The 26,247-nt window shown below is 43.4% G+C and overlaps 1 protein-coding gene across 6 annotated transcripts in view; it reads right to left on the bottom strand.

Annotated features, from left to right (window-relative positions):
* LOC115152836 (brefeldin A-inhibited guanine nucleotide-exchange protein 3-like) overlaps positions 1-15,101 on the bottom strand; it is a 46,366-nt gene extending 31,265 nt beyond the window's left edge. For 5 of the 6 annotated variants that reach the window (XM_029697701.1, XM_029697703.1, XM_029697700.1 and 2 more), the window contains exons 1-4: positions 14,745-15,101; positions 13,275-13,326; positions 4,110-4,191; positions 2,864-2,995 (exon numbers count right to left, since the gene is read on the bottom strand). In XM_029697701.1, coding sequence (XP_029553561.1) covers positions 2,864-2,995; positions 4,110-4,191; positions 13,275-13,326; positions 14,745-14,829 — 351 coding nt within the window. In that variant the 5' untranslated portion in view covers positions 14,830-15,101. The remainder of the gene's footprint in view (positions 1-2,863; positions 2,996-4,109; positions 4,192-13,274; positions 13,327-14,744) is intronic. The other variant, XM_029697699.1, reaches the window with a different exon arrangement.
* Positions 15,102-26,247: the final 11,146 nt, after the last annotated feature.

The raw sequence follows: 26,247 nt of genomic DNA on the forward strand, positions 1-26,247 counted from the left end.
CATGTAAATAACAGGTGTAGACCAACAGTGAAATGCTTACATACCTGCCCTTCCCAACAATGCAGAATAATATATACATAGTTGTTTTTCACAATTCCTGATATATAATCCTAGTACAAATCCCCAGTCTTATGTCAGTTAGGAATACTACTTTATTTTAAGAATGTGAAATGTCAGAATAATAGTAGAGAGAATTATTTATTTATTTAATCACATTCCCAGTGGGTCAGAAGTTTACATACACTCAATTAGTATTTGGTAGCATTGCCTTTAAATTGTTTAACTTGGGTCAAACATTTTGGGTAGCCTTTCACAAGCTTCCCACAATAAGTTGGGTGAATTTTGGCCCATTCCTCCTGACAGAGCTGGTGTAACTGAGTCAGGTTTGTAGGCCTCCTTGCTCTCACATGTTTTTTCAGTTCTGTCTACAAATGTTCTATAGAATTAAGATCAGGGCTTTGTGATGGCCATGCCAATACCTTGACTTTGTTGTCCTTAAGCCATTTTGCCACAACTTTTGAAGTATGCTTGGGGTCATTGTCCATTTGGAAGACCCATTTGCAACCAAGCTTTAACTTCCTGACTGATGTCTTGAGATGATGCTTCAATATATCCACATAATTTTCCTCCTCATGATGCCATCTATTTTATGAAGTGCACCAGTCCCTCATGCAGCAAAGCACCCCCACATGATGCTGCCACCCCCGTGCTTCACAGTTGGGATGGTGTTCTTCGGCTTGCAAGCCTCCCCCTTTTCCTCCTAACATAACGATGGTCATTATGGCCAACAACATAACCTACATTTCCTCAGTTCTTGTTTCATCAGACCAGATGACATTTCTCCAAAAAGTATGATCTTTGTCCCCATGTGCAGTTGCAAACCGTAGTCTGGCTGTTTTATGGCGGTTTTGGAGCAGTGGCTTCTTCCTTGCTGAGTGGCCTTTCAGGTTATGTCGATATAGGACTCGTTTTACTGTGGATATAGATACTTTTGTACCCGTTTCCTCCAGCATCTTCACAAGGTCCTTTGCTGTTGTTCTAGGATTGAGTTGCACTTTTCGCACCAAAGTGCGTTCATCTCTAGGAGATTGAACGCGTCTCCTTCCTGAGCGGTATGACGGCTGTGTGGTCCCATGGTGTTTATACTTGCGTACTATTGTTTGTACAAATGAACGTGGTACCTTCAGGCGTTTGGAAATTGCTCCCAAGGATGAACCAGACTTTTTTTCTGGGGTCTTGGCTGATTTCTTTTCATTTTCCCATGATGTCAAGCAAAGAGGCACTGAGTTCGAAGATAGGCCTTGAAATATATCCACAGGTACACCTCCAATTGACTCAAATAATGTAAATTAGCTTATCAGAAGCTTCTAAAGCCATGACATCCTTTTCTGGAATTTTCCAAGCTGTTTAAAGGCACAGTGAAATAATCTGTCTGTAAACAACTGTTGGAAAAATGACTTGTGTCATGCACAAAGTAGATGTCCTAACCAACTTGCCAAAACTATAGTTTGTAAACAAGACATTTGTGGAGTGGTTCAAAAACGAGTTTTAATGACTCCAACCTAAGTGTATGTAAACTTCTGACTTCAACAGTATACACACACACACAAACCAACACATTTTTTTAAAGGAAAGAGGAATAAATACACAGTGAGCAATGACAGCTTTGCTATATACACGCGGGGTACCAGTACTGAGTCAATGATAGCTTTGCTATATACACACAGGGTATCATAACTGAGTCAATGATAGCCTGGCTATATACACATGTGGGGTACCAGTACTGAGTCAATGATAGCTTGGCTATATACACGCGGGGTACCAGTACTGAGTCAATGATAGCTTGGCTATATACACGCGGGGTACCAGTACTGAGTCAATGATAGCCTGGCTATATACATGTGGGGTACCAGTACCTAGTCAATGATAGCTTGGCTATATATATGTTTTATTTTATGTAACCTTTATTTTAACAGGCTGCTAGTAGTGAGTCGATGTGCAGGGGTACGAGGTCATTGAGGTAGCTATGTACATATAGGTAGGGGTAAAGTGACTAGGCAACAGGATAGATAATAAACAGTAGCATTAGCGTATGTGATGAGCGTGAATGTGTGTGTGGTAATTGTGTGTGTGTGTGTGTGTTGGAGTGTCAGTATGTGTGAGTGTGTGGGTAAAGTCCAGTGTGGGTGCATAGAGCCAAAAATAGTTTGTGCAAAAAGGGTCAATGCAGATAGTCCGGGTAGCTATTTGGAGAGAACAGTCTATGACTTGGGTAGCTGGAGTCTGACAATTTTTAGGGCCTTCCTCTGACACCGCCTGGTATAGAGGTCCTGGATGGCAGGGAGTTCGACCCCAGTGGTGTACTGGGCCGTACTCACCACCCTCTGTAGCGCCTTGTGGACAGAGGCCTTGCAGTTGCCGTACCAAGTGGTGATGCAGCCAGTCAAGACGCAGCTGTAGAACATTTTGAGGATCGGAGGGTCCATGACAAATCTTTTCAGCCTCCTGAGGGTGCCCTCTTCACGACGGTGTTAGTGTGTGTAGACCATGTTAATTCCTTAGTGATGTGGACACCGAGGAACTTGAGATCTTGACCCGGTCCACTACAGCCCCGTCCATGTGGATGAGTACAACTGACTGGCAACAAGCCAGGGGCTGGTCCCAGATTTATTTCTACCTGGGGAGTAGGGACCCTTAGTGCAATACACTACAACAGCAGTCTTCACACATCGGCGTCAACAGAGGTAAAACAGTCAAACTCTTCACTGGATTATAAAGTATACTTCTTTAATCAATGTTTAGACTGGGTCAATTACTATAACAGTGATTGCTTTAATAATCCCTATGTACAGAAAGGACGGACCTTCATGACCTCGACCTGCTGGTCCTCGTGGAGCATGGGGGTCACCCTCACTGCGTCCAGCATCTGACTCAACAGCTGCCTCTCCAGAGCCTCCGTCTCCACGCTCACAAACCTGTCCTCTGACAGCATCTTCTACAGTCAAACCAGGAGGAGTGGGATGGAGAACAGTACAAAATGGAGGAAAGAGAGCGACAGACACAGGGAGAGTGGGACAATTCAATACACAGTCCAAAAAGTAGAACATCAGAATCCAGGCCAACAAAGAATAATTCACGTCAAGACTCACTGAAGGGTAATGGGTTGCGTCTGCAGCAATGCTTGTAATTAACCTACATTTCCTCTTACACCGAACAAAAATATAAACGCAACATGTTGGTCACATGTTTCATGAGCCGAAATAAAAGATCCCAGAAATGTTCTATATGCACAAAAAGCTTATTTCTCTCAAATTTTGTGCACACATTTGTTTACATCCCTGTTAATGAACATTTCTCCTTTGCCAAGATAATCCATCCACCTGACAGGTGTGGCATGTCAAGAAGCTGATTAAACAGCTTGATCATTACACAGGTGCACTTTGTGCTGGGGACAATTGAAAATGTGCAGTTCTGTCACACAACGCCACAGATGTCTCACGTTTTGAGAGAGCGTACAAAAGGCATGCTGACTGCAGGAATGTCCAACCGAGCTGTTTCCAGAGAATTGAATGTTCATTTCTCTACCAAAAGCTGCCTCCAACGTTGTTTTAGAGAATTTGGCAGTACGCCCAACTGGCCTCACAACCGTATGGCTTTGTGCGGGCGAGCGGTTTGCTGATGTCAGTGTTGTGAACATAACCCCACTGCCACCATGGGGCAAGGGTATGGGCAGGCATAAGTATGGGCAACGAACACAATTTCATTTTATTGATGGCAATTTAAATGCACAGAGATACTATGAGATCCTGAGGCCTATTTTGAGGACATTTTCTTTTAAGGTATCTGTGACCAACAGATACATATCTGTATTCCCTGTCATTTGAAATCCATAGATTATGGCCTAATGAATTTATTTCAATTGACTGATTATATGAACTGTAACTCAGTAAAATCTTTGAAATTGTTGCGTCTACATTTTTGTTCAGTATAGAATGTAATGTACATTCACAAATGCATGGCTAGTCAAAGCAATGACCTTTTCCTGGTTCAACCACATCTGCTGTTTTGTACAGGTCATTGTTACTGCATGCATGGCTGCTGGACTGTACCTGCATTCCTGTGAGGGCAGTCTGGGCCAGCTTCCTGTTCTTGGACTCCAGTGCCAGCTGAAGAAGGAGAAGGCATCTTTCTCTGCAGAGACATAAACATATAATTAAGCTACAGAGAGAAAATAAAAAAACAAAATGGGTCAAAGCTTTCATATTTAAACTGGACAAGGTTGGTTTGATGGCACTCTGACAATGATTTCCTGTGGGGCTTTCCAAAAAGAGATTACAGCTAACATGTTCACATCCCATGAAAACAAAGCAGGAGCAAAAGCAAGCATGATAGTTTCACATACACCCATGTTTCAGGGGACAGGCTATGAATATAATATTATACATAATGATATAATCACAACAGCCTACAACACATCTCATCTCGATCTGTCTGAAATCAAGGCCACAAATCCACAACACAACCCCTAGTATTAATTGCATTTTAAATCCTACGTGTTGGGAGAATTCTTGTTTCTGGATGCCCTCAAAATTATATGGCTGATCTTCCTGCCATGTTTTTTCCCCAAAAACATTGCAGGAAGGAAGAAAGATTTCCTGAGAAGGAAGGAAAAACAGGAATTGAGGACGCCAGCCTTGCCCTTTTTAACCAACTTGAATGACATTTAGAAATGGCTACAGGGAGCGTGTTAAACAGAACGTGAAGCGTAAGAAAGTTCTCTATAGTCCACAGTATCAATCTCATGCGTCATGCTGAGCCTAACAACACTCCCCGTCTCATCGAATCAAATAAAGGTTTATTGGTCACATTTACAGGACAGGGGGTAAACGGTAAAGTGAAATGCCTACACAAGCTCTCTTCAACAGTGCAATACACATTTATCAAAACAATTCACAATAAGTATCCTGCCATGTATAAAGGAACTTATTAGCATTGCATATCTAACTTCATCCCAACCTTTTCATTAGTCAACATATTGAACATTAATATGACAAATGCAGCATTAACTATATAACTAACGAGATAAAGAGTATGAGACTGTATTACTGGATGCACTTCAATTCATCATAACCACATAAAAACACCATTATCAGTCATCTACAATGCCAATGTATTTCCAAGTATGCACTAAGCCTATCTGAGAAGGTCCAACTCCATGGGTTACTGGTATCAGGGATGGAAATATATTTCCCTCCGAGGCAGCTCACGGCCTGTCATGGCTATACTGTGTCAATGTGAATATCTAATGTTGATGCAGTGTAGGAGTTGTGTAACCACTGGTCAGTGTGCAGGTCACTGAGCCTGAAAACCCACTGTATATCACTATATCATTAATGCCTGAGGCTGAGACTAATCATACCTGCTGTTAACTATTCATGTGATTGATGTTAGGGAAGGAAGTTTCACCCCTTGATTCAATGGCATGACAGTTTAAGATGAGTGTTTCAAAGAGGGCATAGTCAGATCATTGATAGAAGCTAACTGAGCTGACCGACTGAACAGGCTATTTGTGAATTAAAAGGGATGAGGTTAAACCTAAAAAAATAAATCAATGGGGTCCAGCAATTGGACTCTTATAAAAGTCATGTAATAGGCTACAACTGTCAGTCTAACATCACAGGACAAGGCAATGAAAAGGTCTAAATAACCAGATAGCATTCCAAATAACAGGACAGCAGGCGGAATATGATTAAATGGAGACAGACTGAGGTGATGTATCACCAGCCTACAGATCCAGCACCAACACCAGCTCCACATCCAACACCAGCCTCCAGCTCCAACACCACATCCAACACCAGCCTCCAGCTGCACATCCAACACCAGCCTCCATCCCCAACACCAGCTGCACATCCAACACCAGCCTCCAGCTCCAACCTCCATGAGACCGCTCATTTAGCCGGAGGGAATAACTGATACCGCAGAGAAAGAGAGGCTAACTCAGTGTAGCGCGGATTAATTCAGTCCCAGCATGTTTTGCTGCCAGAAATGTCACTGAGGGAAGAAAGGGGAGGACATGCAGAGGTGTGGGTCTTTGCAGTTGCTGAGCTGGCAGAAAGGGAGGGAATTTGTGGGTCCTGGGTAGAGAATGTTTGAAGAATTCAACTGTGGAATAAGTCATTTGGAATAAACTAACAATTGTCGAAACAAGAGCAAGAGTGAAAAAAGAAAACCTCTAACATAAGTAGTTACTGTTATTGGCAAAACTATAATACGCAGACTAAGCCAACACAGGCTAAATCATTAACTCTGGAATTTTATCAGCTTTGAAGAAAGGTGAATATTGCAAATATTTAACTAATTTAGAGCACTATCATTCTCACAGTTTTTCCAATGATAAATCATGTTCTTCACACTGCCTTCTTGCCAGCACAGCAAGTGTTGTTGGGTGCGTGTGTGCTTTATGTGTGTGCACGTGTCCCCATGGCTGTGTGTGCGCACATGTGTGGGTGAGGAAGTGGTAGGACTGTGGAGAGTGAAACATCACAACAATCACGCTGATTCATAATGAAGAAGAACCTCAACACACACAAACACGCCTGGAAGTCAAATGTGACCCGTTTCAGGAAACTAGGCCCATGTCGCAAGAAACGACTTCACAGGAGAGCCATTTGAACGTTATGTTTTGGCAGAAATGCCTTCTGGAACATTTTAACTTTCATGTGCCTTAACGAACTTGTATGCCATCTGTAAATACGAATACATTTGTTACATTACGAGCCTAGTTGGTTTAGCCACATAACAAGACAGGAACCTTCCCGCTAGCCATGATTGGCTGGGATAATGAGTGGGCTGGACATGCCGAGAGATGAGTTTCAGATTGGTCTGCGGTGTAGCATCTTCTGTCTTACTCTGAAAACGAATCAGACAATGAGGAAATCCCTGATTTAGGTAAAAAAATATTTAATTGAAGACATTGTAGGAGTCTTCTGATGACAGTGATGAGGAAGAAACAAACAGAGTTGTCGTGGAAGAAGTTGACCAAGTTTTGAAATCAGTGGAATGTCTGGTAGAAGCAGAGTATGATAAGGAGATTAATATAATTCTGACGTTTGATTGCAAATGCAGAGGGAGTCGAAAAGAGAACACAGAAGGCTGTCGTATAAAACACCTGTCTCTGGATTACATCTTCAAACTAAGGGCAACCATTGCATCCGTGACAGAGAGGGAGAAAGATATGATGATTCTTATGGCATTGCACATGGTCAGTGTGAACCAGAGTGACTTGACACAACGAGCCAAGAAAGCTATACAAACAAAAACGGAAATGACACAGGACATCTTATTTAATGAAAGTGGTTGCAGTCTGCCATGAAGCATTCATCCATATATACAGGTAAGAGTCTAGGTACAGTTTCAGATATTATACATTTCAAATTTTTTCAGAAAGTTGTTTTCATTGCAAGTTAAAGCTTACTGTTAGCTAGCTAGCTGACATTAGATGGCTGGTTTTCTAGCTAACATTGTGTATGATCTGTGTGTATCTCAGAATGCCATTTCGCATTGCTAGTTATAACCTAATGTTAGCTCGCTAACATTGAACCTATTTGGTTAACTTTAGCTAGCTATGACAATCGGTTTGTATTGCTAGTACTCTATGGATTGGGATTATGGTTGTTTAGCTAGCATATCTACGCAAAAAACCTCCACTTCGCCAAATGATTACATGACCCATCGAGTTAGCCAGGTGTGTCTGAAGGTGATTATGGCTATCTATTGTATAATAATGCTAAAATATTTGTATCTGGAATTTGTCTTTCAGCATCAGTAAAACTCACCTGACCTCCACCAGTCATACAAGGAGAACGGTCTAATGACTCCCATCAAAAAGAGAGCTGGCCCAAGCAAGCACAGATTACACCTGAAGCATGAGGACTTGCAGCGAGTTGTGAACTTCATCAACAACTACGCAAAGGACAATGCAATAGTATTACCAGGGCACAAACACTTGTGGAAAGCTGCTGCCATCCCATGCGACAAAAACAGCGTTGTGGCGTCTCTACAAGGAATCGATGACAACACTTGGTATGTAAAGCATAAACAACACATGATTATTTATTGACCTCCAACATGATTGCGACTACTTTTATTGATCTCACATTATTTCTGTATTTTCCAGAGGCTCCACCACAGTCTGGACCTTCACTTCCTGATCACAGACCACACCAACTTTGCCCCTGACTGGTGCTTCGGCCTCATCAAGCAGCGCTTCAGAAAGACCAGAGTGAACACTGAGATTGCTGGTGTTGTGAAGAACAGCACTGTGACAGGGGTCAACATCCCACAGCTGGTTGGACTGAAGGATGGTGCTGGTGGAAAGCTATGGCTGGCAACAACACCTGACTCTGTACTTCAGGGCACTACCACAGATCAAGCAGTACCAGCACTTCAGGTGAATATAATTTTCATTGCATTGTATGAGGTTATACTTCTTATCTAAACTTGGGAGGTGAATTGATGTTGTGCAAGGTTGTAATGTCTTCAATTTTTTTTGTTATTTCCTGTTTTACAGTGTTGATGCTCTGGAGCCTGGTGTTGTTGTCACAAGGAGCGTTCGGACTCAGTCGGGACCAAGTTTTAGCTGCTAGGCAACACTGACATCCTTCCTCCCATAGATGGTCTGTCTGTACAAGCAACACCTGGACTGGACACAGCTAGACAAACATATATTTTTGAGAAGATCAGGGAGTTTTGCGACGAAGAGGCTAAGGACATAACATGCCCAGCACCAAAGTCAAGGGCAGGGCAGAAACTGGCTCTCCGAATATAGATTCACTTGTTCATGCGTGGTTTGGACGGACCAGTCATCAGCACTATCTGCAGTTCCTCTATTCACATGACTCTCTCCTAACACACGCAATACGTTGCTGTAGATGGCGCCGAAGAACATGGCTGACATTTTACATTCTCCCATCCAATTGTGCAATTTTTTAAAAATTGTTTTACTTGTGTAAGTTATTTGTTTTACTTATTGTGTACATAAGAGACAGTAGGCGCAACATTATGACCGAAAATAACTTCTGGACATCAGAAAAGCGATTACTCACCGCAGACTGGAAGAAACTTTTTCCTTTAACGAGTTTGACAAGAAGGATATCCTGCTTTCACTGGAACAGGCCCAGATCCACGCCTTTTGCGTGAAGAAAAGACGCCGAAAAAGTGGACGCAGATCGGGGATCCTTCTGAGAATCTGGAGGCGAGCGAGCAAACTCCCAATGCCTTCCAGTCTTCTTGCTAACGTGCAATCGTTGGGAAGAAATGTATGACCTACTATTGAGATTATCCTACCAACGGGACATTAAACTGTAACATCTTATGTTTCACCAAGACGTGGCTGAACGAATAAACAGACAATATAGAGCTGGTGGGATTTTCCATGTATCGGCAGAACAGAGACACTACCTCTGGTAAGACGAGGGGTGGGGGTGTGTCTTTTTGTCAATAACAGCTGGTGCACGATGTCTAATATTAAAGAAGTCTCGAGGTATTGCTCACCTGAGGTAGAGTACCTTAAGATAAGCGGTCGACCACACTATCTACCAAGAGAGTTCTCATCTGTATTATTCGTAGCCGTCTATTCACCACCACAAAGTGAAGCTGGCACTAAGACCGCTCTCAACCAACTTTATAAGGCCATAAGCAAAGAAGAAAATGCTCACCCGGAAGCGGTGCTCTTAGTGGCCGGGGACTTTAATGCAGGCAAATTTAAATCAGTTTTACCAAATTTATACCAGCATACAACCAGGTGGAAACAAATCCTAGACCACCTTTACTCCACACACAGAGATGCAGACAAAGCTCTCCCTGCCCTCCATTTGGCAAATCAGACCATAATTCTATTCCTGCTTACAAGCAAAAACTAAAGCAGGAAGTACCAGTGACTCGTTCAATAAGACTTTTGCTAGCACAGACTGAAATATGTTCCGGGATTCATCCAATGGAATTGAGGAATACACCACCACAGTCATCGGCTTCATCAATAAGTGCATCGATGACACGTCGTCCCCACAGTGACTGTACGTACATATCCCAACCAGAAGCCATGGATTACAGGCAACATCCGCATTGAGCTAAAGGCTAGAGCTGCCGCTTTCAAGGAGCGGGAGACTAATCCAGACGCTTATAAGAAATCCTGCTATGCCCTCAGATGAAAAATCCAACGAGCAAAACATCAACACAAGATTAAGATTGAATCCTACTACACCGGCTCTGACGCTCGTCAGATGTGGCAGGGCTTGAAAACTATTACGGACTACAAAGGGAAACCCAGATGTGAGCTGCCCATTGACGCGAGCTTACTAAACGAGCTAAATTATTTTATGCTCGCGTCGAGGCAAGTAACGCTGAAGCATGCACGCGAGCACCAGCTGGTCTGGATGACTGTGTGATAACGCTCTCGGCAGCCGATGTGAACAAAATCTTTAAAACAGGTCAAAATTCACAAAGCCGCTGGACCAGACGGATTACCAGGACATGTACTCAGAGCATGCGCTGACCAACTGCCAAATGTCTTCACTGACATTTCCAACCTCTCCCTGACCGAATCTGTAATACCAACATGTTTCAAGCAGACCACCATAGTCCCTGTGCCCAAGGAAGCGAAGGTAACCTGCCTAAATGATTACCGCCCTGTTGCACTCACGTTGGTAGCCATGAAGTGCTTTGAAAGGCTGGTCATGGCTCACATCATCAGCATCCTCCCGGACACCCTCGTCCCACTCCAACTTGCATAGCATACCAACAGATCCACAGATGACGCAATCTCAATCGCACTCCACACTGCCCTTTCTCACCTGGACAAAAGGAACACCTATGTGAGAATGCTGTTCATTGACTACAGCTCAGTGTTCAACACCATAGTGCCCACGAAGCTCATCACTAAGCTAAGGACTCTGTGACTAAACACCTCCCTCTGTAACTGGATCCTGAACTTCCTGACGGGCCGCCCCCAGGTGGCAAGAGTAGGCAACAACACGTCTGCCAAGCTGATCCTTAACACTGGGGAACCACAGGGTTGTGTACTTAGTCCCCTCCTGTACTCCCTGTTCACCCATGACTGCGAGGTCAAACACGACTCCAACCCTATCATTAAGTTTGCTGACGACACAACAGTGGTAGGCCTGATCACCGACAATGATGAGACAGCCTATAGGGAGGAGGTCAGAGAACTGGCAGTGTTGTGCCAGGACAACAACCTCTCCCTCTATGTGAAAAAGACAAAGGAGCTGATCATGGACTACAGGAAAAGGCGGGCCGAACAGGCCCCCGTTAACATTGACGGGGCTGTAGTGGAGCGAGTCGAGAGTTAAGTTCCTTGGTGTCACCAACAAACTATCATGGTCCAAACATACCAAGACAGTCGTAAAGAGGGCACGGCAAAACCTTTTCCCCCTCAGGAGACTGAAAAGATTTGGCATGGGTCCCCAGATCCACAAAAGGTTCTTCAGCGGCACCATCAAGAGCATCCTGACCGGTTGCATCACCGCCTGGTATGACAACTGCTCAGCATCTGACGGTAAGGCGCTAGAGGGTAGTGCGAAAAGCCCATTACATCACTGGGGCCAAGCTTCCTGCCATCCAGGCCCTATATAATAGGCCGTGTCAGAGGAAAGCCAATATATTTGTCAGGGAATCCAGTCACCCAAGTTATAGACTGTTTTCTCTGCTACCGCACGGTACAAGTCATAAAAATCGGCACCTGACAATTTACATTGATACCCCCCTGTACACTGCTGCTACGCGCTGTTCGTTTGTTAGTTACCTATGCATAGTCACTTCGCCCCCACCTATACAGATTGGCCTCAACTAGCCTGTACCCCTGCACTCTGACTCAGTACCGGTGCCCCCTGTATATAGCCTCGTTATTGTGTTACTTTTTATTTTAGCCTACTTGGTAAATATTTTCATCTTCTTGAACTGCACTTTTGGTTAAGGGCTTATAAGTAAGCATTTCACTGTAAAGTCTACACTTGTTGTATTTGGTGCATGTGGAAAATAAAGTTTGATTTGCTACTATTTTTTTATCCTGCTGCTCAGCCACTTTACCCCTGATTGTATACATATAACTACCTAATCTATCACTGATATCGTTATTGATATTGTTCTTGTACATACTGTATATTATTTTCTTTATTTTAACACTATTTCTGATATTGCTACTATGCAAGTAACCATTTGGTTGTACCATTTACACCTTCTATAGAGATCCATCCACTTAGCTAGACGTGGCTGTACCATTTACACCTTCTATAGAGATCCATCCACTTAGCTAGACGTGGCTGTACCATTTACACCTTCTATAGAGATCCATCCACTTAGCTAGACGTGGCTGTACCATTTACACCTTCTATAGAGATCCATCCACTTAGCTAGACGTGGCTGTACCATTTACACCTTCCATAGAGATCCATCCACTTAGCTAGACGTGGCTGTACCATTTACACCTTCCATAGAGATCCATCCACTTAGCTAGACGTGGCTGTACCATTTACACCTTCCATAGAGATCCATCCACTTAGCTAGACGTGGCTGTACCATTTACACCTTCCATAGAGATCCATCCACTTAGCTAGACGTGGCTGTACCATTTACACCTTCTATAGAGATCCATCCACTTAGCTAGACGTGGCTGTACCATTTACACCTTCCATAGAGATCCATCCACTTAGCTAGACGTGGCTGTACCATTTACACCTTCCATAGAGATCCATCCACTTAGCTAGACGTGGCTGGGGGTTATAGCATTTCTTTCTCATGACCCTTCAATTTAGACAAGTGTGTCTGGGTAAGCGTCATCTAATATTTATAAAATCATTACCTTGAGGATTACCTTGAATTTTTCCTTATTGTAGGTTACTACTTTTAGTCTTAATCTTTACTACACTACTCACTGTTTAGCACATGACCTCATGTGAATTCTTAAAGAGATGGCTGGGGCTGGCTTAAGAGGGTGTGAACAATGCTGAATTGGTGTAGACAAAGGAGAGCTTTCCAGTAGATACCAAAACATTCAAAGGCCATTTTCTCAAAAGTGTATCAACTTTCAAAGCAGAATTAGTTTCCCAATGTTCCAAAAATGCAGTGTATGATATACCATTTTGTAGCCATGTGTCTCTGTATTTATCCAATGTAAAAAACACAATTTCAAATTTTGCTACATAAGACCGAATCAAGGCGGTCAGTCATAAATACACTCTTGATGATGTTTACTAACTTACCTGAGCCGAGATGGGGGAACCTTGGCTGATCCATTTTGTTTCTGAAGTGTTTCTGTAATAATTTACAACACAAAAGAAACAGATTACAGGTAAGACAGCAAATCACAAAGGACTGGACTGGCCCCATGGTTCTCCGTCTGTCTGTAGAATAACATAGGACTGGACAGCAATATGGTTCTGTCTTTGTTGTGGTACAGTATCAGAAACATAGGTCAGTTTGGTCGAGGTTTTCTAGAAAAACAGGAAGTTCATAAAAAGCCATCACCATAGGATGATATTCACATTGAAATGGCAGCATGAATAACGTAGTATGTGTGTGGTAGTGGATAAGTTCTCCATGCCCTTTCCTTTATCCTTGTGCCCTATGTGCAATATTGCATTAATCTCGCACCAGCGTACCTGCTGTCCATTGGTATTCAGCTGCAGGAAGGAGGGCAGCTGTCTGCCAGGCAGCCCTGTGCTATCGTGTCACTAATTCCTCACAGAGGTGACAGGAGCCTTGCAACGAGCAGGTTCCACCGTGGAGTGGACAACTACAGTACTCAGTAATGTCTTTCACAACAACCTGCCATTTTGGTGTTGCATGAAAGAAAATGTGGCTGTCAGTGATAGAGCTTGGCCTGAAATTCAAATGTGAATATGCAAATGTGCTCTGTACTAATGGGAAAACTGCTGTGCCATTATTGAATAGGCCTACCTGTCATATTCTGTGGGAGTCAATAATATGGCTCTGTGTAGGGCTTAAACAATGTGCCCAGTGGGGTCAATAATATGGCTCTGTGTAGGGCCTAAACAATGTGCTCAGGGGTCAATAATATGGCTCTGTGTAGGGCCTAAAGAATGTGCCCAGTGGGGTCAATAATATGGCTCTGTGTAGGGCCTAAAGAATGTGCCCAGGGGTCATGGAAAGTGCATTATATATATTATTATCTCATACAACAATATTCATAAACATTATGATTGTTGCAGCAGCTATTGCCCACCTGTCATTCATAAACATTATGATTGACGCAACAGCTATTGCCCATCTGTCATTCATAAACATTATGATTGACGCAACAGCTATTGCCCATCTGTCATTCATAAACATTATGATTGACGCAACAGCTATTGCCCACCTGTCAATTGCATTCGGGACAACAGAAGTGCCCACAAGTAATGTCGCAAAGTAGGGGACAGAATGCTTTAATAATTGCACTGATCTGGGTGCTGTCAAATTGCCATGGCACATAATGCTACGTTCGTTTTCCACTCTCCAGTAGCCTGATAAGAATATTTCCGGAAAGTCAGCCGCAGGCATACTAAAATAGTTGACCATATGAATGGCCAAACTATTACACGAGGGCTTTTCAGGAAGCCTGAAACACAGAATATTTGTCATCTTTAGCCCATCTTTGGTCAGTTTTCGAATCTATGACAGGTGCAACATTGGCTGGTGTCTGTGGCAGCCTGTTATTATAGGCTACTCACCACAGGCGAAGAGGCACGCATTCCGAATTGCTTTGTACTTATTTCCAGATGCGTCCTTTTGTAGCTTACTTAGTATTTCGTCCATGATGAAAGATGACAAAATTAGCAATTTTAAAATAAGTGCGATGGTCCAGTTCACGGGCACAGCATCCCTATTCTCTTATCGTTCACTCCCAGGCCATTGATGTTAAACCGAACGTCAAAGTGGAGATGAGACGAAGCGTTTATTTACAGCAGTTCCAGGGTTTTCAACCTGTTTTATATTGATGCAACCTGATCATTCTCATAATGAAACACCTGCATTCATCGAAAAATTACATGCCTATCTTCCTACTGAGCTGTCTTTATTCGAGTATGTATTGCCCATATTCGTTCTTGGAAACTGGGAAACTGTGGCCATGGGACTACCTTCTGGAACGACTTTGACGGAGCAAGCGGTTGGCACTGTGGCTGCAAAATAATTATGGCCGATTGTGTTTTAGGCCATTTATTTTTACGTTATAGGCCTATAAGTACAAATATTGTTGGGATGAATATAGTAGTATTTCAGAATAAACAATCTAGCTCCGAGCCTGAGGTCAATGTAGACATGTAAAACACGTCATTCTCCAGCCGATAGACTCCATGGAATCTGACTCCATGCATTATATTTATTCTCACTCTCCAGGAAACCACACGGGCTTCTCTTGTCACTAGTTACCACAGCCAAAAAGTAATATATATTTTAATTGTATTAATTAAAAGTTAGGATTAGGCATAAGGTTAGCAGTGAGGTTAAGGTTAGCGGTTAAGGTATGTTTCGAATGGGATTTTAAGAAGATATATTGTAGAAATGGTCGGGGTTTAGTCTTTTGTGGCTGTGGTAACTAGTGATGGCCCCTAACACAGCGTGTTGCAACATAGCAGCCACAGTAGCTGCGCGTGTCCAAAAACACTATTAAGAGGTAAGTCGACCTTATTTGATTTTGGATACAATGGTGCGTGTGCCAAATACATTTATTAACGCAACATTTGTATAAGGTTGAGAAAGGCCTACAATATAATAATAAATCAAATTGTATTAGTCACATGCGCCGAATACAACAGGTGTAGACCTTGAAGTGAAAGGCTTACTTACGAGCCCCGAACCAACCGTGTAGTTTCAAAAAATACGGATAAGAATAAGAGATAAAAGTAACAAGTAATTAAAGAGCAGCAGTAAAAATAACAATATATACAGGGGGTGCCGGGGGTGCCGGGGGGAATGCAAATAGTCTTGGTAGCCATTTGACTAGACGTTCAGGAGCCTTATGGCTTGGGGGTAGAAGCTGTTTTGAAGCCTCTTGGACCTAGACTTGGTGCTCCGGTACCGCTTGCCGTGTGGTAGCAGAGAGAAAAGTCTATGACTACGGTGGCTGGAGTCTTTGACAATTTTTAGGGCTTTCCTCTGACACCGCCTGGTATAGAGGTCCTGGATGGCAGGAAGCTTGGCCCCAGTGATGTACTGGGCTGTTCGCACTACCCTCTGTAGTACCTTGCGGTCGGAGGCCGAGCAGTTGCCATACCAGGCAGTGATGCAACCAGTCAGGATGCTCTCGATGGTGCAGCTGTAGAACCTTTTGAGGATCTGAGGACCCATGCCAAATCTTTTCAGTCTCCTGAGGGGGAATAGGTTTTGTCGTGCCCGCTTCAACTGTCATGGTGTGCTTGGACCATGTTAGTTTGTTGGTGATGTGGACACCAAGGAACTTGAAGCTCTCAACCTGCTCCACTGCAGCCCCGTCTATGAGAATGGGGGTGTGCTCGGTCCTCTTTTTCCTGAAGTCCACAATCATCTCCTTTGCCTTGATCACATTGTGGGAGAGGTTGTTGTCCTGGCATCAGCCAGTTCTCTGACCTCCTCCCTATAGGCTGTCTCGTTGTTATTGGTGATCAGGCCTATCACTGTTTTTATTTTATTTTACCTTTATTTAACTAGGCAAGTCAGTTAAGAACAAATTCTTATTTTCAATGATGGCCTAGGAACAGTGGGTTAACTGACTTGTTCAGGGGCAGAATGACATTTGTACCTTGTCAGCTTGGGGATTCGAACTTGCAACCTTTCAGTTACTAGCCCAATGCTCTAACCACTAGGCTACTCTGTTGTGTCATCGGGTAAATTTAATGATGGTGTTGGAGTTGTGCCTGGCCGTGTAGTCATGAGTGAACAGGGAGTACAGGAGGGGGATGAGCACGCACCGCTGAGGGGCCTCTGTGTTGAGGATCAGCGTGGCAGATCTGTTTTTACCTACCCTTACCATCTGGGGCGGCCCGTCAGGAAGTCCAGGATCCAGTTGCAGAGGGAGGTGTTTAGTCCCAGGGTCCTTAGCTTATTGATGAGCTTCGTGGGCACTATGGTGTTGAACGCTGAGCTGTAGTTAATGAATAGCATTCTCACATAGGTGTTCCTTTTGTCCAGGTGGGAAAGGGCAGTGTGGAGCGCAATATCGACTGCATCATCTGTGGATCTGTTGGGGCGGTATGCAAATTGGAGTGGGTCTAGGGTTTCTAGGAAGATGGTGTTGATATGAGCGATGACCAGCCTTTCAAAGCACTTAATGGCTACAGACGTGAGTGCTACGGGTCGGTAGTCATTTAGGCAGGTTACCATAGTGTTCTTGGGCACAGGCACTATGGTGGTCTGCTTAAAACATGTTGGTATTACAGACTCGGACAGAGAGAGGTTGAAAATGTCAGTGAAGACACTTGCTAGTTGGTCAGCGCATGCTTGCAGTACATGTCCTGGTAATCCGTCTGGCCCTGCGGCCATGTGAATGTTGTCCTGTCTAAAGGTCTTAATCACATCGGCTGCAGAGAGCGTGATCACACAGTCTTCCGGTACAGCTGGTGATCTCATGCATGTTTCAGTGTTATTTGCCTCGAAGCGAGCATAGAGGTAGTTTAGCTCGTCTGGTAGGCTCGTGTCACTGGGCAGCTCTCGGCTGTGCTTCCCTTTGTAGTCTGTAATGATTTGCAGGCCCTGCCACATCTGACAAGCACAGAGCCGGTGTAGTACGACTCGATCTTAGTCCTGTATTGACGCTTTGCCTGTTTGATGGTTCGTCGGAGGGCATAGCGGGATTTCTTATCAGCTTCCGGGTTAGAGTCCCGCTCCTTGAAAGCAGCAGCTCTAACCTTTTGCTCAGTGCGGATGCTGCCTGTAATCCATGGCTTCTGGTTGGTGTATGTATGTACGGTCACTGTGGGGACGACGTCATCGATGCTGTTATTGATGAAGCCAAAGACAGATGTGGCGTACTCCTCAGTGCCATTGGAGGTATCCCGGAACATATTCCAGTCTGTGCTAGCAAAACAGTCCTGTAGCTTAGCGTCTGCTTCATCTGACCACTTTTTTATTGACCGAGTCACTGGTGCTTCCTGCTTTAATTTTTGCTTGTAAGCAGGAATCAGGAGGATGGAATTATGGTCAGATTTGCCAAATGGAGTGCGAGAGAGAGCTTTGCATGTGTTGGGGTTCGTTCCTTGTTCCTTGTCAATCATTGGCTCATTGGTGAAATTAGCATTCAGACTGTCTTTAATTAAATCATTCAAAAACCTTTATTAATGCATTTGCAGACAGAAGTTGACAACTGCAAAATAGAAAAGGGTCTGAATTGGTTTATGATTCCTACAGTCATATCTTAGTGATGTCACTGCCTACGTCATTACCTTCTACTCGTGAAACCAAAATCATGCCTACACAGCTATATAAAACAAGAGTTTTAGTGTTATCTAAAAGCTCAGCAGTAAATGTCCAAGTTGATTTATAGTGGAATGTCTGACTAGTCTCTTATCTCTTACAGTCCCCTGCAGAGTTCTGTCTCAGTCACACATTTCTCAGACAGTTTATTTATAGGAGGCAGAGATTAGAAAAGACTGTGGAACAATATTAAACTTTTAGAATGAATATATATATTGTTAATCTGTAGTCTAGGACCCTATAAATGTAAGGAGGGAGGGGTCTTATAACCCCTCCCCTTCTATTAATACAACATAAGCATAATCAATTATTATAATACATCAAACATTTGGTACAGCCCCTATCATGACCCCAAGGTGAACCCCTGACATATGCATCTCTGTGTGTGGAGTATAGGTGGTCCAGAGTTCTTTTCCCTCTGGTTGGACAGTTAACATGCTGATAGAAATTTGGTAAAACTGATTTAAGTTTCCCTGCATTAAAGTCCCCGGCTACTAGGAGGGCCGGCTCTGGCTGAGTGTTTTCTTGTTTGCTTATGGCGGAATACAGCTCATTCAACGCTATCTTAGTGCCAGCCTCTGTCTGTGGTGGTATTTAAACAGCTACAAAGAATATAGATGAAAACTCTCTCGGTAGGTAGTGTGGTCTGCAGCTTATCATGAGAACATAAAATTATAGTTTAATAGCCTATCTTGTAGGACATTTGCTTGTCAATAACCCTTAGAGACGATGGCAACATGGGTAATTTATTCAAAAGAAAAACATATTTCTTAAAGGTCTCTCTGGGGCACTATTACTTTATTACGCTAGATGTAGCCATCACGCTTCTACAAACTACAACCTTTTAGTTGTACTACTGTAACACTAACTGATCTTTATTATTCGAATAAAAAATAATGTTTTAAGTGAGAATAGGCATCAGTCTGAATCCGAAAAAGGAAATTCACATGAGCACCACAAAACCTGTTCCACCCATGCTCTACCAAGGTTTTCCAGCACACAGCTTTGACCTACTACAGTAGTTATGTTGGTATTGTACTTCAAACTATGTGTAGGAAGGTTGCTTAGGATTCAAACCTGGTCGGATTTACCAAATGGAGTGCGAGGGAGAGCTTTGTACGCGTCTCTGCGTGTGGAGTACAGGTGATCTAGAAAATGTTTTCCCTCTGGTTGCACATTTAACATGTTGATGGACATTTTGGTAGAACTGATTTAAGTTTCCCTGCATTAAAGTCTCCGGCCACTAGGAGCGCCGCCTCTGGGTGAGTGGTTTCCTGTTTGCTTATTTCCTTATACCCCTGACTGAGTGCGGTCTTAGTGCCAGCATCTGTTTGTGGTGGTAAATAAACAGCCACGAAAAGTATAGCTGAAAACTCTCTAGGCAAGTAGTGTGGCCTGCAATTTATCACAATATACTCTACTTCAGGTGAGCAAAATCTAGACCCCACATACATACCCAGTAATAATACAATCATCATTGTTACCTACAATATGGAAACTTAAATCTTTGCAAAAGGGAAATGATTTATTTTGCTTATGTTATGCAGGGATGCACACATAATCACGTGCGTGTACCCACACACACCAACATATGCATGCTCACAAACACACCTGAAGAGTCCTGCTGGGGAGAACTGGAAGCAAATGGGTCTTCATCCTCAGACAACATTTGTGAAGACACCTGTGTGGCTGAGGAGTTAGATGGCTCCTCATCCTAAGGCTACAAGATCATTTCTGAAGAGGCCTGTGTGGCTGAGGAGTTAGATGGCTCCTCATCCTAAGGCTACAAGATCATTTCTGAAGAGGCCTGTGTGGCTGAGGAGTTAGATGGCTCCTCATCCTAAGGCTACAAGATCATTTCTGAAGAGGCCTGTGTGGCTGAGGAGTTAGATGGCTCCTCATCCTAAGGCTACAAGATCATTTCTGAAGAGGCCTGTGTGGCTGAGGAGTTAGATGGCTCCTCATCCTAAGGCTACAAGATCATTTCTGAAGAGGCCTGTGTGGCTGAGGAGTTAGATGGCTCCTCATCCTGACCAGTGCCAGAGGGTGCTCCAAAATATTTCAGAAGTGCCCCTGAATTTGCATTGAAATACAGTATATGAGTCTGACACCCCAAATACATTTGTTGCACGTTTAAATATACATGTCATTATGCACAATTTATCAAACTTTCAGAATAGGAACCAAATTAACCATACAACCTCCTTGGCTAATACTAGTCATAAGACACCCCAAAAGACTCAATATATCACAAAAGATACAAAATATCAGCATAATATAGATGTCTTTTAAGTTAGCCTACAGCATTGGAAATTCCCCTTACGGAGCTCAGGACCTAGTCAATACAATCACAGAAAACCTCAATGAAAGTTAACCAAATCAATCATGTGCTAGTTAGGTTGTAATGGTTTTGCTGCAGGCTGCACACATTATCATGACGAAACTGTGAAATGATATCCAATGTTAAGTAAGCTAGTTGGACAGAAAACGGAATATTGTCGCTCTGTGTGTAATAGCATAGCAAGCAACATAGCTACATAGGCTAGTATAACACTTATTTGTTAGCCTATTTCATTACATGCATAATATTATACTCATAAAGAGATGACATAGCTGCATACCTTTTATCTTTTGCGTTTTTCTCCTCCTTGGCTTAGTCTCGTAGTGAGGAGCCTATAAAAAGTTGCTAGATTCATAAACATTTTTGGCAATTCTGAAATGTATTGGAATAAATTACCAAACTATAAAACTAGCTAGCCAGCTATGGGTAACTGTAGCTAGCTACATGGCAGGAGGGTTACCTAGCTATGTTAGCTTACAAGGTACTTACACGCAAAAATTAAAGCATGAAGCACCATTGACTCGGCCTATAAAAAAGTGGTCAGATGAAGCAGATGCTAAACTACAGGACTGTTTTGCTATCACAGACTGGAACATGTTCCGGGATTCTTCCGATGGCATTGAGGAGTACACCATATCAGTCACTGGCTTTATCAATAAGTGCATCGAGGACGTCGTCCCCACTGTGACTGTACGTACATACCCCAACCAGAAGCCATGGATTACAGGCAACATTTGCACTGAGCAAAAGGGTAGAGCTGCCGCTTTCAAGGTGCAGGACTCTAACCCGGAAGCTTACAAGAAATCCTGCTATGCCCTGCGACGAACCATCAAACAGGCAAAGCGTCAATACAGGGCTAAGATTGAATCATACTACACAGGCTCCGATGCTCGTCTTATGTGGCAGGGCTTGCAAACTATTACAGACTACAAAGGGATGCACAGCCGCGAGCTGCCCAGTGACATGAGCCTACCGGACGAGCTAAATCACTTCTATGCTCGCTTCGAGGCAAGCAACACTGAGGCATGGATGAGAGCATCAGCTGTTCCGGACGACTGTGTGATCACGCTCTCCGTAGCCGACGTGAGTAAGACCTTTAAACAGGTCAACATACACAAGGCTGTGGGGCCAGACGGATTACCAGGACGTGTGCTCTGGGCATGTGCTGACCAACTGGCAGGTGTCTTCACTGACATTTTCAACATGTCCCTGATTGAGTCTGTAATACCAACATGTTTCAAGCAGACCACCATAGTCCCTGTGCCCAAGAACACAAAGGCAACCTGCCTAAATGACTACAGACCCGTAGCACTCACGTCCGTAGCCATGAAGTGCTTTGAAAGGTTGGTAATGGCTCACAACACCATTATCCCAGAAACCCTAGACCCACTCCAATTTGCATACCGCCCAAACAGATCCACAGATGATGCAATCTATTGCACTCCACACTGCCCTTTCCCACCTGGACAAAAGGAACACTTGTGAGAATGCTATTCATTGACTACAGCTCAGCATTCAACACCATAGTCCCCTCAAAGCTCATCACTAAGCTAATGATCCTGGGACTAAACACCTCCCTCTGCAACTGGATCCTGGACTTCCTGACAGGCCGCCCCCAGATGGTGAGGGTAGGTAGCAACACATCTGCCACGCTGATCCTCAACACTGGAGCTCCCCAGGGGTGTGTGCTCAGTCCCCTCCTGTACTCCCTGTTCACCCACGACTGCATGGCCTGGCACGACTCCAACACCATCATTAAGTTTGCAGACGACACAACAGTGGTAGGCCTGATCACCGACAACAACGAGACAGCCTATAGGGAGGAGGTCAGAGACCTGGCCAGGTGGTGCCAGAATAACAACCTATCCCTCAACGTAACCAAGAGTAAGGAGATGATTGTGGACTACAGGAAAAGGAGAACCACATCAATAACAAACTAGAATGGTCCAAACACGCCAAGACAGTCGTGAAGAGGGCACGACAAAGCCTATTCCCCCTCAGGAAACTAAAAAGATTTGGCAAGGTTCCTGAAATCCTAAAAAGGTTCTACAGCTGCAACATCGAGAGCATCCTGTCATGACGTTGGCCTGTTGGGGGGAGGTTTATGACCCCCATAAATACCTTTCCCCTTTTTCCTCTCCCTACTCTACTGATGTGACTATTGAAAATCCCTTTGTTAACATAGAGAGTCTGGGAACATCAAAAGGTGGGAAACGCAACCATATTTCGGTAATGGAACCAGTTGAAAATATGCGTTGGTACTTAATGAATATGATGTCAGTTCGGTTGTCATCTGAGACATTATTACTGATGACAGGATGACATAAACTGTATCTGGGAAAGTCTACACATTCTAGTTATCAGATTCACATGGAATTGTTGTGCAATTTAAATGTTTAAATATTAAACTATTTGTGAAAAGATTAAATGTAATTTTAGCTTCTAAATAAGAGAATTGGTTTTCATGAGTGAACTATGCTCAACTCAGTGGCCCCGCCCATGTGAACAGACATTGGTTGTAAAACTATGAAACACGGCCCTCTCTACCAACCCTATCTAAGCCCCTTTACGAAAATGTAACTTCCTGTTACGAGGACGTGAGGACGACGGTCCTACGTTAAAAGGGCTTAAATAATAACGAAATTAGCATCTTGTTCAATGTGAAGGTGACGATCGACATGCCGAAAGGATGAATTTCGACTATACCAGCCAGAATATAGCAAGAGCTTAAAAGTATGGCAACTTGGTATGAACTTGGAACTCCTATTCACCCCAGAAGTGATACCTCCTAGCCGTTGAGTTAGCAGCAGCCGCTGTAAACGTGGGCTAGGAAAGGACGCACGACGTACCCAGTCTAACACACACAACGATACTACAACATATCCAGTTTACCACCAGAGACATTCTTCAGAGGACAGAGATACATGCTGGACAACCCGGCCTTCTATCTACGACCAATCTACCGAAGCGCAGCTCAGAGTAAATATTTATTGCATTTTCCTTTTTCAAATGGGCGGTTATTTAGAATGCATAAGATATTGTATTTACGATAGCATAGCTGCCTACGGACCGATTGAGGAACAAAAAGATTTTGTGTCTCTGTCTTCCCGCACTTTCATTCAAAACCCAACTCCCTTTCTTTGTGTAACCAGCCGTCATATCTGTTCCGTCAGCTAGGGACGTTTTCCTTTATGACATAATTTGTAATCAATGTATGATACATTCTGTGTAGATGTAATTCTGTGTGATTATTTAGTAAATAATTAATTAAACCAAATTTTGTATTGCTGATTTAACTTGTTAGCCAGGGTTCGTGAAGATAACCAACAACTTTCAGATGAGTGAATAAAGTGACGATTAAATATTGACTTCTACTGATGTAAAAGATAACTAGGTCTTTAAGAGTTTATTCGGAAGATAACAGCTCTATAAAACATTATTTCATGGTGCCCTGACTTTCTAGTTAATTTCATTTATCTGATTAGCTTAACCAGGTAATATTAATTACAGAGAGATGATTTTATAGAATAGCATGTTATATCACTTAATCCGGCATAGCCAAAGACACGACAATCCTGACTTGTTGCATCACTGCCTGGTACGGCAATTGCTCGGCCTCTGACCGCAAGGCACTACAGAGGGTAGTGCGTACGGCCCAGTAAATCACTGGGGCTAAGCTGCCTGCCATCCAGGACCTCTACACCAGGCGGTGTCAGAGAAAGGCCCTAAAAATTGTCAAAGACCCCAGCCACCCCAATCATAGACTGTTCTCTCTACTACCGCATGGCAAGCGGTACCGGAGTGCCAAGTCTAGGATAAAAAGACTCCTGAACAGGTAATCAAATGGCTACCCGGACTATTTAAATTGTGTGCCCCCCTCCCCCCAAACCCTCTTTTTACGCTGCTGCTACTCTCTGTTTATCTTATATGCATAGTCACTTTAACTATACATTCATGTACATACTACCTCAATTGGGCCGACCAACCAGTGCTCCCGCACATTGGCTAACCGGGCTATCTGCATTGTGTCCCGCCACCCACCACCCGCCAACCCCCCTTTTACGCTACTGCTACTCTCTGTTCATCATATATGCATAGTCACATTAACCATATCTACATGTACATAGTACCTCAATCAGCCTGACTAACCGGTGTCTGTATGTAGCCTCACTACTTTTATAGCCTCACTACTGTATATTGCCTGTCTTTTTACTGTTGTTTTATTTCTTTACTTACCTATTGTTCACCTAACACCTTTTTTGCACTATTGGTTAGAGCCTGTAAGTAAGCATTTCACTGTAAGGTCTACACCTGTTGTATTCGGCGCACGTGACAAATAAACTTTGATTTGATGTTCCACCGCTATAAATGCTGTGAATAACATTTAAACTAATGCCCATATGCTCTCCATTAGAAATGCCTGTAACAGCATCCCCACCAAATCCTGCTGCTGAGGATGAACCACTGTCTACAGACCCTGCTGCTGAGGATAAACCACTGTCTACAGACCCTGCTGACTGGCATTCAGTTCTGACTGACAGAATTCGGACACAACTAGTTTGCAGAGGACCAAGTGAGGTACCACCTGACTTTGTTTTCCCAAGGAATGAGAGTGATGGAAGAAGTTGCCACCACCAGTATTTCAGGAAGACCTTGGTGAGTGATGAAAAAAAAATCCCTAGAAGTTGGTTGGTGTATTCTGAAAGAAACAACAGCCTCTTCTGCTGCAAATTCTCTTCTAAGAAGAAAATGTATTTAGCAAACTCAGGACTGACAGACTGGAAACATGCAAGTTCTTTGCTGACCACACGACAGCAGTCCAGAACACCAAAACTGCATGAAAACAATGAAAGAACTGGCAATGAGGATCAAAAAAGGGGAAACAATTGATAAGCATGAGATGGCACTTATGGAGGCTGAGAGGATAAGATGGAGAGAGGTGTTGACACGTCTGACTGCTAGTCTGCAGTCTCTGGCAATTAGAAATCTGGCACTAAGGGGACACACAGAAACACTGTCCTCTCCATCAAATGGAAATATCCTCAGAGTTTGAACTGATGGCACAATCTGATCAGTCATGAAAGAGCACCTTAACCGTGTCCAAAAAGGGAGTCACACCACCAGCTACCTTGGCCACCAAATACAGAATGAACTCATTGATTTGTTGAGCAGCAAGGTCATTTCAATAATAGTGAGTGACATCAAGCTGGCAAAAATGATTCTCTATCATTCTAGATTGCACCTCAAATGTCAGCCACACTGAACAGTTGTCAGTTGTGATTAAAATTGTGTCACTGTAGGAGGAGCCCCACAAAGGAACATTTTATGGGGGTTTTGGAGGTAGAGTCCACAGGTCAACATTTGGCATCCCTGATTCTCAAAAGATTAGAGGAGGTAAAAATTCAGAGGACAATCTTATGATAATGGGGCCAACATGAGAGGCA

This window comes from Salmo trutta, chromosome 18 (genome assembly GCF_901001165.1).
Source record: "Salmo trutta chromosome 18, fSalTru1.1, whole genome shotgun sequence".
NCBI classification, from domain to species: Eukaryota; Metazoa; Chordata; class Actinopteri; order Salmoniformes; family Salmonidae; genus Salmo; species Salmo trutta.